The sequence below is a fragment of the Toxotes jaculatrix genome, chromosome 4 (assembly GCF_017976425.1).
Source record: "Toxotes jaculatrix isolate fToxJac2 chromosome 4, fToxJac2.pri, whole genome shotgun sequence".
NCBI classification, from domain to species: Eukaryota; Metazoa; Chordata; class Actinopteri; family Toxotidae; genus Toxotes; species Toxotes jaculatrix.
The window spans coordinates 30,555,566-30,572,816 of record NC_054397.1 but is presented as its reverse complement, the minus strand read 5'-3'; the positions used below and the strand labels follow the sequence as shown (position 1 = coordinate 30,572,816).

Genomic DNA, 17,251 nt, shown 5'->3' with positions numbered 1-17,251 from the left:
TAAAATTACGAGCACGCCCTTGGCGCCAGTATAGTTGAACGCTCAGGCATGATTCCCAAAATAAAGCACGGTTTCCACACAGATACATAGTGATACAACATGTTATGGAATGGATGGGAATGCTACCACTGTTAAGTATAAGGTTAAGGCTTAGATCTGGCTTAGGGACAGCTTTCCTCTTAACATGATATTTTATTTTGAAAGGTATAACCGGAGGCTGGGTGTTTTATTATCGTTGACGTAACAATAGTGTTGTACGTACAAGTACGTTGTAACGCAGCTGTTATCAGCGTCAGTATCAATCGGAGACAGAGAGGGAATTCTGGTACCGTTAGCGACGATTATGCCTTCGCTTCCAGTTTAACCGAACAAACCTAGGATATAGAAGTAAATCGTGGAAAGCATTCGGCGCAGGGCAGCGCAGGAACGGCAGCAACGGAGGATACAGCTCATATGATGACCTTAAACAGGGAATATAACCGCTGACGGTAAAAACCGCAAAAAAAAAAAAAAAAAAAAACATCGGACTACTCTTTTTCCATCTCCACCATTTTGGTTGTCAGTGATGGAGCATATCCGGACGCCGAAGGTATCAAAACTCGGCATTTAAACACCCATGACTTGGCTCTTTATGGTGCTTGGCTTTGTTTCTTTGCTGCTGGTGTGCTCATTAGTGTACCATTTTATTCAGTGACACACAAGGTAGTTTTTCCCTTGAGGTTTCTGTCAGTCTCTCCTGCTCATCTCTCTCTGCCTCCGTTATACAGCACAGTGTTAATTAGTACCTGTGAGGCATCCCAAAACTGACGTGTGTTTTTATGGGATAACCTGCAGGAAGACGTCCTTTATCACTTTGAAACGGGACATCGTTTTGTGGTGCCACATGCTTCAAATAAGTTGTGTCAGCTTGTTTATCTGCTTAGCAAATATTTATCTATTGTATTCACAGGAAGCATAAAATCTCTGTGGAGCTAAACTTATGTGGTGACTCAGTTGCTGTATCACCGGCATAGCCAAAGCACACCTGCCACATGTGGCCTTAAGTTCAATTCGAATATGTCTCTCTCTCTCTCTCTCTCTCTCTCTCTCTCTCTCTCTCTCTCTATATATATATATATATATATATATATATATAGAGAGAGAGAGAGAGAGAGAGAGAGAGAGAGAGAGTATGGAATATAATCGAGATAATCTGCCTTTAATCTGCCTTTACACATCTGCTCAGTCATGATTGTAACATTGTGCTGGTAACCACCATTTTCCTCCTGCCAGCCTGGCAAAGGCACACATGTACCCATCCTCCTCATTACCACATCACCATGGTCTGACAGTGTTTATATTAGAATATAAATGAGCTGATATGGCTTGCAGAGTATGTAAAAATCTATAATGATACACACATTACAATAAGACATCCAACAGTTCCTACATCACAACACGACAGGGACATTAATGTTTGTTTTTGCGTGCAAGCAGACACTCCATAGTTACTAGTGACTAAATTAACTTGATTTATTGACACACTTTAATTGAGCAATCTGTTGAGTCATGCCAGGGGATACATTGAGATGTTAATACAGTATAATAATCTGTTTTGGATTTATGTTTGCATCTTGGTGTGTATATAGTGCTCTCTATTTGTATAGTGTTTTTCTTGTCTTATTGACCACTCAAGGCGCATTACACTAAAAGTCACACACAATCATTCACATTCGCATTCTTACAGTGCTTCTTCTATGCATTCAGCGCTTCACTAAAACACACACACTCACACATCAGTGATACATTGGAGGCAATTTGGGGTTCAGTATGTTGCCCAAGGACACTTCATGACATGTGGACAGAAGGAGCCAGGTATCAAACCACCCACCTAATTAGTGGACGAGCAGCTCTAACTCCTGAGCCACAGCCTTTTTCATCTGTGTCATTTTTCCATCTCTGATATTTTGCACGTGTATGTCTCTGGTAGGTGGAAAATGTACATCTCCTGGACCGCTCATCAGGCCAGAGAAAGGCCAGTGTTGGGACTCTGTACCTTTCTGCCACGCACACCATTTTTGTAGAGAACAACCCTGAGACACGCAAGGAGACATGGGTAAGCTGGAAGCAGGGCACTGCACCTGTGTGTTATGAGAGCCACTGTACCTTTAACATTTGGTTCATGTCTATGAAATATGAATGCTATCTGGTATTTCATTCAGGCATTAGTCTGAATGAAATATCAGATCAGATAGCGTTCATATTCATCTAAAGACTATCTTTCTTACTTTCCCCAAATCCCAACTAAAGTCTTACTCTAGATAGTCTGTTCATACATATCCCAAATACCTGCTTTTGAATATTCTTCCAATGCACAATCACCAAAAAACAGATTATCTGCCAATTTAGTGTAGACATACCTCTGTTTGTTAGGCTAAATTGAATGTGGAATTTCTTTTGACAACATCTTACGGACATGCAGACAGATTTATACCAACTGCACATGAATGGCAACATGAAGACATGTTATAAGAGGAATATGATCTGCATAGGAGCATTAATTTGACAGTTAAAACCCCTGGATAGTGACACTCAGTGTCATTTTCTCATAAGTCTTATTATTACAGAATTAGTAGTTTCTCCAAGCAAGATATCAAGGAGACTTGTTTTAATTTAATGTGAATTTATTAATGGGAATAACAACTGAAAGAAACATTGAGATTTGAGATTCATACTTTTACTGTTGAAGAAAGGCTGGGCAAAGAATGCAGTGCAGCTGTAGGTAACATCAAGCAGTGCTCAGAATGTTACATGTAGTTAACTGATTAAGATGTTCAGATTGAAATTAAAGTGTTTTGAGTATTACTATAATATCTTCTTCAACATGACATCATTCTTAAAAAAAACAACTTCAGTACAGTCAGAAGAAGAAGCAGACCAAAGTTAAAACAGTTGTGGTGGTAACATAAGCACAGTGACACACACACACTCGCTTTGGCAGTAGGCCTTGGCCTGGCACCTACAATATGTCAGGCTATAGTTCCTCCTCTTCTGTATTATTCAGTTGTCCATTTTTGATTTTTTGGTATGAATCAAGCAGAATGACATTTTCATATGGCATGTGTATGTTTTTAATAAAATGTTACCACACTTTTGAGAAAAGCTGGCATTACTTCACCACTATCAGGACTATATGAGTGCTGAGTTTCCAGACAAAGGAAGGAAAGATGCCACCCTTCCCCCTTTCTAATCTCCTGCAGGAGGTGGATGAGGAGTCTGCCCCATCCCTCTGGACTTGACTAGATAATAAAGGCATCCAGGGGAGTCAAATTTCACCCAACAGCCACTAACTGTGTCTACTGGAACAAAGAAGGCAGATTTCACTTAGCTTGTGTAAAAATGGCTACTAAAGCAACTAACTAAAGTCTACTTCTTCTTCTTTGTCTTCTTCTTAACCACATGGTATTTCCTTCCTGTGAGACAAGTCCAGGAGCTTCCCTATTAACGGATGTGGACATCTCTTCCTGAATATTTTAAATCACAAGACAGATTACACAATAATGTGGTATATGTTAGATGTAATGCAAGATTTGTTTAGTTTAGTTTAGTGCTGATTGATATTACTGACTTACATGCTTACACTTAAAAACTTCCTAAGTTATTCATGAAAGACTTGATAGAAAAAAAGGGAGCAATGTGTGCTTTTGTCTGTTTTGTTAGTGTGTAACTCTTGAGATTAGGTAAAGTGTGAGCTGTGTGAATAACTGGACAAATTTGTGTGTGTGTGTGTTTCAGGTGTTGCACAGCATGGTGAGCAATGTGGAGAGACTGCCTAGCACCCCTGCAGGAAGTCAGCTGATCCTGCGTTGTAAGGACTTCCAGGTCTTCCAGATCCTCATCCCTCAGGAGAGAGACTGTTTGGATGTTCATTCCTCATTGGTCCGGTTGTCACGACCCGGTGTGTATGTGTGTTTGTGTGTATAAGTAAGCAAATGTATGTTGTCTAAAAGAGTACATAAACACTTGACTGGCAGTGTGTCATGAAAAGTTGGGTTACAGGTATGTTAAGTCCATACATATAATACTGACTGAAAATGATTCTCCTCTCCCCTCTCAGAGAAGTACAGTGAGCTCTACTGCCTGTCCTTCAATCCTAATGTGAACAAAGAGGAGAGAGAAGAGTCATGGAACTTCATAGACCTCATGGCCGACTACAAGAGGATGGGAGTTCCTAATAACCTCTGGGTCACTACAGCTGCCAACAGTGAATACAGGGTCAGTGTAATTGTGACTTGTGCATATTTCTAATGTTTTTAAGATGAATAGGGCAACCAGTCTGTTGATGAGATTGAATTATTTTTTAAGAGATAAGGCATAAGTTTATGTAGGCAGATAATTTTAAAGATGATAGAACTGCTCAGTTATGCCAAAAATCATAATCAATTATTTTGGTCTTCAATTTAACATGATTAATTCAATTCAATTCAATTTTATTTATATAGCACCTTCCACAATCAAAATTGTCTCAAAGGGCTTTACAGAGACCCAGAGCCTGACCCCAGAGCAAGCACTTAAGGCGACAGTGGCAAGAAAAAACCTTGAGCAGAACCTGGCTCATATGGGGGACCCTCCTGCTGATGGCCGGGCTGGGTGAAAGGAGGAAAAGGAGGAAGATAGGACAGCTAGGAATGGAGGAGAGGAGGAGAAGGACATGCAGCATATAAAACATGATGCAAACAGGGTTGGAAGTGGACAATGTGAGATTACTCAAAAATTATGTTTGCAATTTTTGCTAGTTCCGAAGTGTGAGTTATCAAGCATCCCAGGCCCCTCAAAAATGTGTTTCTTTAGCATCATAACAATAATAATAATCATAATATTAATAATAAGAGCTGCAAGCACTTTGAGTCCGTGGGAAGAGTGGGAACCATGTTAATAATGCAGGTTGTATGATATGGCTTGGAATTTTCATGATCTTTGCATTTGCATTGAAGGCAGACAGATTGACCACAAGCTTCACCATGTACTATCATCAGGGTCCCAAGACATCATTTACGTAATGTGAAATGGATCTGATCAACCTCCCAGGAAGAGTACATCACATAATAACGTGTAATTTCCTGTTGCCAGTAGGTGGCACTATGACTGTGGCAGAATGGTGGCATGTAGAATACAATCTGAAGTTGCCACTGAAAATAGTCCCCAACAATTATTTACTCCTGTTTGAATAATGTTTGCTAAAGACTACAGTGTCCATCTGTTTAAGGACATTTTTAAAAAGATGAGACTATACATTTGTGATATTTTAAAAAATGTACTTCTTTTTTTGTATCCACCCAGTTCTGTGATACGTACCCCTCAGAGCTCTTTGTTCCAAAGTCAGCCACACCTGCCATCATCGTGGGCAGCTCAAGGTTCAGGAGTCGGGGTAGATTTCCTGTTCTGTCCTACTTCCACCAGGACACACTGGTCAGTGTGACACACAAGCACACATACAGAAAGATAATTATGATTATATTAATGATGACGACAATAACTTAATGATGTTTTATTGCCCTTCAGGCAGCAGTGTGCCGGTGTAGTCAGCCATTGTCCGGCTTTAGTGGACGCTGTCAGGAGGATGAGATGATGCTTCAAGCTGTGATGAAGTCCAACCCTGGTAGTGACTACATCTACGTGGTGGATACCAGGCCCAAGGTAACTCACATTCATGCACAGATACACCCAAGCGAAGCCACGGTGAATAATACAAATATACATTGAGTGATAACATTCACACATACAGTACCGCTTGTGTGTGTGTGTGTGTGTGTGTGTGTGTGTGTCCAGCTGAACGCCATGGCAAATCGAGCAGCAGGTAAAGGCTATGAAAACGAGGACCATTACACCAACATCAAGCTGCAATTCATTGGCATTGAAAACATTCATGTGATGAGGAGCAGCCAGCAGAAAATCATCGACGGTAAGAGGGAGTGTGTATGCTGCCCTCATGATGAGTGATCCTTTTGCAAAGCTAGGCAGTTAACAGTGTGAAGTCATCCAGTAAACACACCTTGTAACTTTTCTTGGATGTTCAATAGAGATCCACAAATTTACTGTAATACTGCAACAAAGCACAAAATGCAAAAATACATCAGAATCTTAACAATACTCCTTACACAAACATAACTATTGTAGAAATTTAAAAACATGCTGAATGACAGGGTGAAGCAGGATAACTAGCACTCAACAGCTATGCAAGCTGTCATTTAAGTCACTTTAGATCCAATTTGCAGCAAAATAAATAAACAGAAAATATATTATGTAGATAGTATCAAAAACTTGATAAAACAAAATACTGTCCAAGGCAGCATCTCTGAAGACAAGTTGCAGCAGAAGAAGCACTTACATGTACTCACTACCCTGCATCTTTAACTCTGAGAGAAAGTCCCTGCTCAGCAACTCCTGCTTTTGAATGATAAGGAGGGGGCAATGCAGTACATGTACATGCACTCAAACAATGAGCAGAACAAGTTTGTGTCTTGTATGGCTAAACATTATGAGGACCAGTTTGAGTTTTAAATCATTGGAATGAGGAAATTTTCATGGACATTGGAATCAGGACAGAGAAACAACAGACTGAAGAGAAGGAAATATTCGAGTTATCACGTAGAGCTGCCATCAGTAAATACACAGACTTCCTCTGACAGAATGTTTTCCTTTTGCCTGCAGTGGGCGAAATGCGATCTCCATCCATGACTGACTTTCTGTGGGGCCTGGAGAACTCTGGTTGGCTCAAACACATAAAAGCCATACTGGATGCCGGAGTTTTCATAGCCAGGGTATGTTCACAGTCAAACGCTAGGACACACGCTCAGACTGACACACACACCCCTACAGCGAACACAAACATTTTAAATTCTGAAACTGTCCATATGACCTATGTAAAAACTCATAAAAGGCAGGTGTAAGGAAGATGCAAGTGCAACATAGATGCCTTTGGATTTAGACATCTTGTAAATATATGCCTCATGTCTGTATTACTTTGCAACTGAAACATTATGTTTCCACTGATAACCTTACAATTGCTGCTGTCATTTAACTGCTGTCTGTTTCCAGGTGGTGGCTGATGAAGGTGTCAGTGTCTTGGTCCACTGTTCAGATGGCTGGGACAGGACAGCCCAGGCCTGCTCTGTAGCCAGTATACTGCTGGACCCCTACTACAGAACCATCAAAGGACTCATGGTAACACAAATGCACACACACTCCTTTTCCTCTCTACACATGTTCCTCCCTTCTTTCTTTGTCCTGCCCTTATTATTTGTATATACTCCTCTTTACCTCTTCTCTTCTAGGTGCTGATAGAAAGAGACTGGATTTCCTTTGGACACAAATTCTCCCACAGGTCAGTAACTTTTTGTTTATTTTGGCTCTGTTTAAATGATGCCAGGAAAAGCAAAAAGAAAAGAATTATAGCAGAGAAAGAGCAAGGCAGGAGCAGTGTTGTGATGAATTCATAGATGGAAAAAAAAGACTGTTACAAGAAAGACATAAGCATAGAGCAGCGTTTCCCGTACCATTATATAAGTAGGGGTGCCACCCCCCCAACCTCCCAACAGCACCCCTTGCCCCCCTTGAAGGTCAGACAGAATAGTAGGTTTAATTCATTTTAAATACTAGGTCAGCAGATCTGGGACAGTACAGAAATGCCTTCAGATGTTTTTTTTCCATAATTGAGAGCATTCCTCTTACATTAAGGATAACTTACATGTATTTCATTGTAAATGATTGATAGGGCTAATATTTGCAGTCATTTGACTATTGAGCAACTATTGAGCAAGAATGGTGTGTTATCCTGCAGGGCAGCTATCCGCTTCAAATTGCATCCACTGAAACTGCTTGTTTTTGCCACCTACAGGCTCAGATTGTTATTATAAGTGGCTGAAAACAACATGGAAAGGACCCCTACAGAAATTGACCTCTTTGTTTACATTTAGCTTCTTCCTGTCTAAGTTGTAACATCCCTTTCAGTGCCTGTATGATTTGTTCTGGGGGCAGTGCTATCTCATTACAAAAGGAGAAGTCACAGCAGTTGTTATCAGAGCAGACCTTGGATCATAGCTTGAGGAACTCCAAGTAAAAATTTGTTTCCAAAGTCATGGCAGATTATTTATGAGCTGGACATAGTAGCAAATAGGTATCAGGTGGAGGTGAACCTGGAATGCAGGCAGAGTGCATGGTGAGTAAACTGACGAGTACAAGACTTAAACACTAACATAGCTTAGAACTGGCCGTAGTGTGGTTACCGCATGGGTGACTGAATGATCTGGCAAAGTGAGTGCATGAAATGGCAGTTAGAAGCCAGGAGACCATGGCCAGCAGACAGACACAGGACAGAGAAGCAGCTAAACCTTAACACCATGAAGCTTGGGAAACTGGTGGTATTCCTGTGGCTGCTGTGACCCTATGCCCAGAGAGGAAGAATGCCTCTGTTTTAAAGAGCGGGATCTCTTACTGCCCAGTTCTGGTGGTCTGGATGTGTCCAGCAGGGACAAGGGATGATGCATTGGACACAACAGACCAGAGGGATCAAATGGGAAACTGTGCATAGAGCAAGCAAATGTTTAAATGCATGTAATTTCTATACATTGAAATGCCTCTGATTTTCCACTGCCTTTTTTGGCTTTGCAAAAACCCCATTTTGGATTAGTGACTTGTAAATTAAGTGAATGAATAAATCAGACTGTTAGTAGTAGTCAGGTTCACTATTATTTGAACTGAGACAGTAGTTGATCTGCTAAATCTCCCTTATTAGGCCTTGGAAGAGGAACAATGTTCTGTAGTAGTGTTTTGTGACATGGTGGATAACAGGGCAAGGGCTTTTAGTAAAGTACACTCTGGTCACCTCTTGTCTTCAGGGCATGCTCCATGAGATGATTACGGCAGACATGCGTTGTGCGTTCATAAATGGGCTTTGCTACACATTGCTGATTTTGTTTTGAATAAGAAAGGCAATATAAGGGTTCTTCTAAGATAAGAAATAAGAAAATAGTGCTGTGTAGTTCAGGGTCCAACATAACATTTTTTTCTTACTGGCCCGCTTGGCCAGTACATTCAAGTTCTACTGGCTCCTTGTATATTTTCACTGGCCCGGCCACCAAAAAATGAAATAACTCTTTTTTTTTTTTTTTTTACACAACCGTTTATTTCTTGAAATTGTTCACATTTAACTGTCAATCACATTTAATACTAACAGAACAGTGAGAACAAAAAAGGTGTGTGTCTGTCTGTGTCTATTAGGTCTAGTTACCTAATAATGAAGTTGCTATAAATATTTGTAAAACTAGAAACAGAGAAAGTGTGAGTTTGTCTGCTGGGTGTAAAAGTAGCAGTTGTTACTGCTATTAGTGTAGTGTAGACAGTAAAGATCCCTACATTTATATTATGTTTTTGCCTCTGTGAGGGAAGGAGCTGGAAGAGGTGATGAGCAGGGTGTGAGGGGTCAATGATAGATAGATAGATAGATAGATAGATAGATAGATAGATAGCTTTATTAATCCCAGAGGGAAATTAGTTAGTCCCAGCAGCACATATACACAACAAACACAGTACAGTTATAAATAGAGAGATTAATCTAAGTAAAATTCAGGTAAAATTCAGTGCACAGTTCTGGAGGCTACATGTGTATTATACAGTCTGATGGCCTCAGGTAGAAAGGACTTGCTGTAGCGCTCCTTAGAACATCTGGGCTGCAGCAGTCTGTTGCTGTGGGAGCTCCTCAGACTGTCCAAGATGTTGTAAAGGGGGTGAGAGACATTGTCCAAAATTGCTCTGATCTTTCCAAGCATTCTGTCTCTCATCACCACCTCTAATGGAGCCAGGCTGGTGCCAACAACTGACTCAGCCTTTTTTATGAGTTTATTTAGTCTGTTTGCATCCTTTGCTCTGATTCCTGCTCCCCAACACACCACCGCAAAGAAGATGGTACTGGCCACTACCGACTGGTAGAACATGTGGAGCATTTTATTGCAGACGTTGAAGGACCTGAGCCTTCTAAGGAAATAAAGTCGACTCAGGCCTTTTTTATAGAGCACCTCGGTGTTTGTGGACCACTCCAGCTTGTAGTCCAAATTAACACCGAGGTACTTGTATGATGTTACAATCTCCACATCTGATCCCACGATGGAAATTGGCAGTGACTTCTTACAGCTGAAATCAACCACCAGATGATGCTTACTCGGACCATCACATCTGGCATTGCCACTGTTAATTTTTATTTCCACGTACTGATAGCTGAGTGAGGTGCTCCATGATTTTCTCATGTTAATTTGTGTATACATGCTGAATGACAGCTCTGAAGTATGTGGACTGCATGGCATAAAACTGGATTGTCTTTGGAATTTGTGCATTTAGTACTCAGCCCAGTATGCTATGTCTGTGTCTGTTGCTCCAGAAAAAAATGGTAAAAGCCAACAAGAACAAGTAAGCAAAAATAAGTACACCTAAAATATTATAAATACAACAAGAAAGTAACAATAAAAATTTATTAAAAATAAAAATAAAGAAGGCAAAAAAAATGCAAAAAGTAACAAGACACTTAATCATGCATGTATTAGAAGATTGTGTGCAAAGTGGTTCAAGATGTAAACATAGGGCTGTATGTATGTATGTAAACATGAACAGAGATGTCTACTCTTTCTGAAGTCCACGATCATCTCGGTTTTCTTCACCTTTGAATAATGGATTGTGAATATAACATCAGTGGTAGTACTATGCAAAGCTGATAGCTGTATGAGGGTGCCATGATTTTACTTTTACAAAGCTGAAAAGACAAGCCATTCAGCTGACTTGTGATGTCTTCACTGGCCAAATGCAGGATAGTCTGACTTGTAGTAGGTGGTGTAGTAGTAGGTGTTGCTTATACACACAAAAAATGTACACTGAGCGTACATTACTTGTCAGTAAGTAAATTGTTACTATTGAGGTATTCAGAAAAGGTGTCATCACTGCAAAGCTTACCACTGATTGTGCTCATGGTGGTGCAATGGTTAGCACTGACGCCTCACAGCAAGAGGGTTCCAGGTTTCGGTCCTGGTCTGGGCTCTTCTGTGCGGAGTTTGCATGTTCTCCCTGTTTTCTCCGGGTACTCTGGCTTCCTCCAACAATCCCAAAATTTTGCGTAGGTGTCAGTGTGTGCGTCAGTGGTTGTCCCTCTTTGTGTGTCAGCCCTGCGATTGACTGGCGACCAATCCAGGGTGTACCCTGCCTCTCGCCCATAGTCAGCTGGGATAGGTTCCGGCTCCCCGCATGATTGTGTCCATGTACAAATATTGCCAGGTACAATCCAGACAATGATGGCCTGGCGTGCGGTGTGGACTGAAGTGTGTGTATATATAAGGAATTCCTTCAAAGAGATAACAGCCAATCAAAAAACACGAATTTTATTGAACAAGTCAAAATACAGAATTTTTTCAATAGTGTGTATTGGAACGGACAGTAAAGAGAGAGCTCTGTATCTGCAGGTACGCCCACCTAGATGGAGATCCTAAAGAGGTGTCCCCTGTCATTGATCAGTTCCTGGAGTGTGTGTGGCAGCTGTCAGAACAGTTCCCATGCGCCTTTGAGTTCAACGAGCACTTCCTCATTGCCATACGCACACACGTCTACTCCTGTCACTATGGGACATTCCTGGGCAATTGCCAGAGGGAACGCAGGGATATGAGGTAGGACTGACATAGACTCTAAAGACTTGTGAAAGCAGCTATAACCAATATTTTATAGTTTGTCAAATCACAGAATCATTCAATTCTTGACTGTTTGTTGGGTGGTGTGTTTGAATACAGGCTTCGTGAGCAGAGTCACTCTCTGTGGCCTCATCTTTGGAAGGACAGAGCCAAGTACGCAAACCCCCTGTATAAGTCTGAGCTGAGCCAGAGTCAGGGTGTCCTGAGACCCAACACCACCCCGTACTGCTTCAAGTGAGTCACTGCCGCAAGCATCCAACGACAATCATGATATTATATTCTACCACAGAAAGGTGATGCTATTCTTGGTTCAGAAGCGTATGATAAATATGTATTTATGTAACAATATGTAAGAAAACAAATATGGTTACTCTGTGTATTTATAATATATTGAAAATATAAACATCTCTCCAGAAATTATTATTGTATTAAATTAAATAGTATTAAATTGCCTCCAAAAGTTTACTCTAGATATCCAGATATCCATGTTTTCTTTCCTCCTAATGAAAACAGAAGAGGTGTCAGGGCTTTTAAGATTTATATTTTAGGGGTTATAGTATTAGGGGTTATATTATTTATATATATATTATAACCCCTTTCTCTTTGTCTCTTCTTGTCTTCAGAATGTGGAAACGTCTCTATAACTGCATGGAGAAATCAATGCCTCCTCGCCAGTCTCCTGCTGACTTCCTGTCTGTCGTGAGGGAGGAGTCCCAGCAGCTGGAGGAGGAGCTAACTAATCACCAGGAGGTACCGCCAGGAGGAACCGCCCACCACCACCACCCGGGCTCCAGACAAGGCATACAACACACAAAGACACCCCCTGTTATGACACCACCATAACCCCAGTTCCATGCCCTCTTTGCCCAAATGAAACTTTAATGTCCCCTCCCTGGTCCCATTTGTGCCCATATACAGACAAAAATTTAAACTGAAAAATAAATTCAGTACATGGAAAACAAGCAGTGAGTTAGCATATGCAACAGCACTTTACACTCTTTTCGACAGGATTTGTGGTTACTGAAATAAAACCCAATGTTTTGTTTAAAAAATGTTGTAAAGGCACATATCCTAAAAAGGGCTTTAGTTTGTCAGGTACCCCTACCTGAGATAGAACAACACACAACAGTGTTTTTTCCTAATATTGATATATCTTCTTCATGAAACCGCAAAATACAGAAAAAGTGATGAGTGATTGATCAATATGCTGACTCACCCCACAGGTCAAAAAGCGCAGAATGAAACCACTGAATGATGGATTGCTCTAGAGATGTCAGTTATGTAACCCCATGTAGGGTATAATTCTATAATGTTAAGTTAACAGATCATCTGGTGAAGGGCAGTAGGGCAGAGGTAGGCAGTGTGAACCAGGGTGGTACACAGCTTTCATATAGACCAGTTTGGAGTGGACGTCAGGGTCACATCACTTCAGTTGCATGCGCACTGTGACGGAAAAATGGAAAAGTGGAAGGAAATGGGTTGTACCATTGGAAAAGGAACACAAAAAAGATCTTCATTGTCTAGGATTAGGGGTTGGGTTGACTCTAATAATGTGACAAATGCAGAGCTAAGCTAATTGTCCACATGTACATTATAATCACCTACCATAATTACTTTATCTAAACCTTACAAACTAATGCTGGTTAAGAAAGACTAAGAACGAGACTTTTCAATGAGTTATAATTAAGTTTACGTTTAGGGTAATTTAATAGTCTGTCCTGGTCTCAGCTCTGGATTGTCATGGTTCTGGTCTACTAATAAACTCATCCAGATTTCTAAATATGAGAGGTGCTCCATCCGAAGTGGGATAAATGCTGCCTTTCCTTAGCAGACCAAGTCTTCTCCAGAAAGTTCGCCAGTTGTCTACAAAGAAAGCAAGTGGTTGAATGCAACTATATATATCATCACTGGAGAGTTTAGGCTGGGGCCCAGGGAAAACTATGGAGTCTGGTTTGAATGAGAATGAGAGAGGAGAGGGGAGGGGGAGTTGGAAGGGGACTGGGAGCTTGAGCAGGCGCTGTTTCCATGTGGTTCTTGTGCCTGCATTTTATTCTGATTTTTTTAAATTAAATATAACTTACCTTTTCAGACTGTGAAAAGTCGGGAGAGCCAATACTGCTTTCTGAAAAATGCAGGGGACATATTAAATTACGCTCTTGAAGGATGGTGTTCTTCCCTCCGGTAGAGTCCAGAGACTTGGAGAATCAAAACCAAGGCCCAGCGCCTTACTAAGACACTTTATGTTCATTTTTCCTTTAATTTGTCACTGGCCTACTGAGACAATAGTCTGGTAACACTGCTAATAAATGAATGGAAGATTTCTCAGCTAAGTAAGGGAAATGTATATCTTGTTCTTCTCTCATCTCTGCAGAGGATTGCAGCCCTGACAGGGAAGCCAATCACATGGGAGAAGATTGAGGTTCCAAGGAAGAGGACTAGCCACATGCAGCAGAGACACTGTGGGCTGGACCTGCCTTCGACTTACACAGACCCAATCACCAGCCCTGCACAGGACAATGGTTATGCAGTTGCCTCTGAATCATCCAATCAGAACCCCCAGACTAAGGACCCTGCTCTCACCCTGCCAATAGAGCCACACACACAGCTCAAGAGTCATGACCCCGATGACCTCTCCACCTGTAGTGACCTGGAGTCGGGTGTGGCTGACCTCAGCAGCCGCTCATCCAGCGGCATGGACTATGGCAAGGACCCAGACTTGGAGTGAGGATGCCTGTACTACAGCCTGACTGGGAAAAAAGTGAGCCCTGAACCTACCCGGAGGAAAGTGGAGAAAGACTGTACCAAGTTAAGGATTTAGGTTACTGACTGACTGAAAGGCTGTTGGAATTTTTCCTTTCTTTTCTAGCAGACAGCTGTAGTTAGGATCATTTCTTCTTCACAGTGAATTAAGGAGAAACCTCAGTGGCTGTTTATCAGTTTGTCTTTTTGACAAAGACATAGAAAGACAACATTCCTGTGTTTTAATTTGACATTGTTTAAATTTCTTCTTTTTTTGCACAAGGCCAGATATGCTGCTTTTTTTTATACTTGAATGTTGTCTTTAGGTGGGCTCAACTAATGACATTTGTATTTTTAAGGGATGCACTATAACAGCTGTGAGATGGACAGATGTTAAATGAAACCAACCTGAAATAATGTGACACGGGCTTCATGAAGGGAGAATCTGATGAAGCACTTACATTTTCAGAGTAGAACAACCATACTCATTGGACAAAGCTTCACTTGTGTCCGTATTGATCTTATCCTTCGCTTTACCTCTTCAGCCAAATCTTATTTCATTGAAAAATGATCTTATTTGTTAATGTAGTGGAAAGCAGATTGTTTTTAGAGAGATATCCATGGTCATTAGTTCTGGGTCAGACTAGCGGAGGAACAGAAAAGCTAGAGAGCTGCTGTTAGGGGAACAAATCTGATTATTTTGCAGCCTAAACACTGGAAACCTGGCTTGGACTTCCATGAAGCCTTGTCTTGCAATCAATTCTTGATTTCTTCCTTTGTAACTTATCCTGCACTTCTTCAAAACCATATCACTCCATAAAACAAAAGCCTGCCACTAAGGGTCAGTGTCTAGGTTTTGAGAGGTAGAATAAAATATATTAACTTAGTTCAAATTAAAAAGAAATCAGCATAAAATTACAAAATGTGGATTCCCCAAAGGCACTTTTAAAAAAGACAAAATTATTCCCTCAGCTATGATGGAGATAAAGGAAAAGTATAACAGGAAGGGAATATGTCACAGATTTACAGTCTGAATTGAGATCAGATAAATGACAATTCCTCCTTTTTTATCTGTTACCTTTTTATCAGGAATTAACCACAATTAACCAGAACAATGTGAGCAAAATATTAATGTTTATAGCAAAGGCTGGAATACAGTATTTTCTTTTGTTTTTCTGTGCAATATATTATGTTAAAGTCTTCATCTTCATCCGCTTATCCGGGGCCGGGTCCTAAGCAGGGACAGCCAGACTTCCCTCTCTCTGGACACTTTTTCTAGCTCTTCCGGGGGAACCCTGAGGCGTTCCCAGGCCAGCCGAGAGACATAGTCCCTCCAGTGTGTCCTAGGTCTTCCCCGGGGCGTCCAGAGGGCATCCTAAATAGATGCCCGGGCCATCTCTGCTGGCTCCTCTCTATGTGGAGGAGCAGTGTTAAAGTCATTTCTTATATTGTTTTGGTTTCAGTGTACTTTATAACATTCTACAAGGACCTGGTATCCACATTAATGTAATAATATTTATCGTCACACTGACTGAATCCTTCAGATGGGAATGTAAATTATGAAATCTTTTTAAGCTTATGAGATAACTGATATTTCAAATGTTATGTGGACTATCTTTGACTTCTGTGTTACTTTAAGAGCTCAAAATCTATAGCTCATGTCTTTCAGGGGATTTGTAACTTTTTACATTTCCACAGATGAATTACCAACAAGCAGAACTCTGGGAAAATACACAAAGCAATTAAAAACATCTCAGTTTGTTTTATGGCCTCTACACTGTCCAGAGGGATTTCTGTAAGTGCATTCCATATTTCAACAAGCATATACACTGTTTGACTGTGTGATATCTAAGAGTGGACCTATTGGAGTACGCTGTTATGTTACTGTACTTAAATCTGACAAAACCTACCACGACTCCAGGTGAACATGACTGGCTCCCTGTAATCTGGTATTGTAGGTGAATAGGTGGTAAAGAAAGCACTGATTATATTTCAGACACATGCTAACTGAGTAGTTCTTCCTAAAGCTAATCGCTGCTGAACAGTGAGGACCACCTGTGGGACTGAAGAAAGAAGTTGACAAATTATTTTAGCACAGATATTACTATGTAGTCTACTTTGTAACTGTGGATTATTTTAAGAACAATGTCTTGGAAATCATGTATACACTGGACATTTGTACAACCAAATCAGGAAAAAAGATAAAGAATTAGTCCTGTTTCTGCTGTTAGAACATTCAAAAATGTTTCTGTATTCAGATCTGTGGAGCAGTGTAGTTTATACAGCTACACTAAGCAGGAAAAACTGAATTTTCATTGGCTCTGGCAGGTGTTCAGATATGCAGATATAATTATGTAAAAAAGGTTCAACTTGTGCGTGAAGAGAAATGAACACCATTTGACAGCACTGACTGAATCTAATGAGCTGGAAGTGTGTAGATCTCCCCCCTCTTGTACATTTCACTGTAGCCTGTGGTGTGTATGTACATGTGTCTGTTCTGTATTCACTGGTGAAAAATATCTATCAATAAATGAACTGTTAAAGGGTCTGAAAGGGTCTAAAGTGACTTCAGACCCAGCATGTTGCAGGAATGACTGCAATAGATAGATAGACAGACTTTATTGATCCCACAGCGGGGAAAGTTACGTGTTAGGCAGCTCACAAGAAAACAAGAAGTGTACATGCAAGCAAAGTAACTATAAGTACCGCATGGTGGTGGTATGCCTCCGCGCGGTTAGGTGCCTGTTTGTAGCAGATGTAGAGGTTATGGGTGTTTTGTAGTGATAATGGCAATGTTTGGGAAGGTTAGT

At 40.8% G+C, this 17,251-nt stretch overlaps 1 protein-coding gene across 2 annotated transcripts; it reads left to right on the top strand.

Moving 5' to 3' along the window:
• Positions 1-275: 275 nt before the first annotated feature.
• On the top strand, positions 276-16,993 carry LOC121180466 (myotubularin-related protein 7-like). Of its 2 annotated transcripts, none has more exons than XM_041035897.1 (14): positions 276-589; positions 1,970-2,095; positions 3,775-3,937; positions 4,097-4,254; positions 5,320-5,448; positions 5,542-5,676; positions 5,809-5,941; positions 6,691-6,800; positions 7,078-7,203; positions 7,314-7,363; positions 11,481-11,681; positions 11,802-11,936; positions 12,326-12,452; positions 14,074-16,993. In XM_041035897.1, the coding sequence occupies exons 1-14, from the start codon at positions 566-568 to the stop codon at positions 14,425-14,427; spliced, it is 1,971 nt and encodes a 656-aa protein (XP_040891831.1). In that variant the 5' UTR covers positions 276-565; the 3' UTR covers positions 14,428-16,993. The 2 variants fall into 2 exon arrangements, with proteins under 2 accessions (XP_040891831.1, XP_040891832.1); XM_041035898.1 differs by having other exon boundaries at positions 12,326-12,501; positions 14,074-14,254.
• Positions 16,994-17,251: the final 258 nt, after the last annotated feature.

Coding starts and splice junctions, on each gene's coding strand:
- LOC121180466 (XM_041035897.1), top strand. CDS start 566: ATGGAGCATATCCGGACGCCGAAG. Junction 7,204..7,313: donor GAACCATCAAAGGACTCATG/GTAACACAAATG, acceptor CTTCTCTTCTAG/GTGCTGATAGAAAGAGACTG. Junction 12,453..14,073: donor AGCTAACTAATCACCAGGAG/GTACCGCCAGGA, acceptor TCATCTCTGCAG/AGGATTGCAGCCCTGACAGG.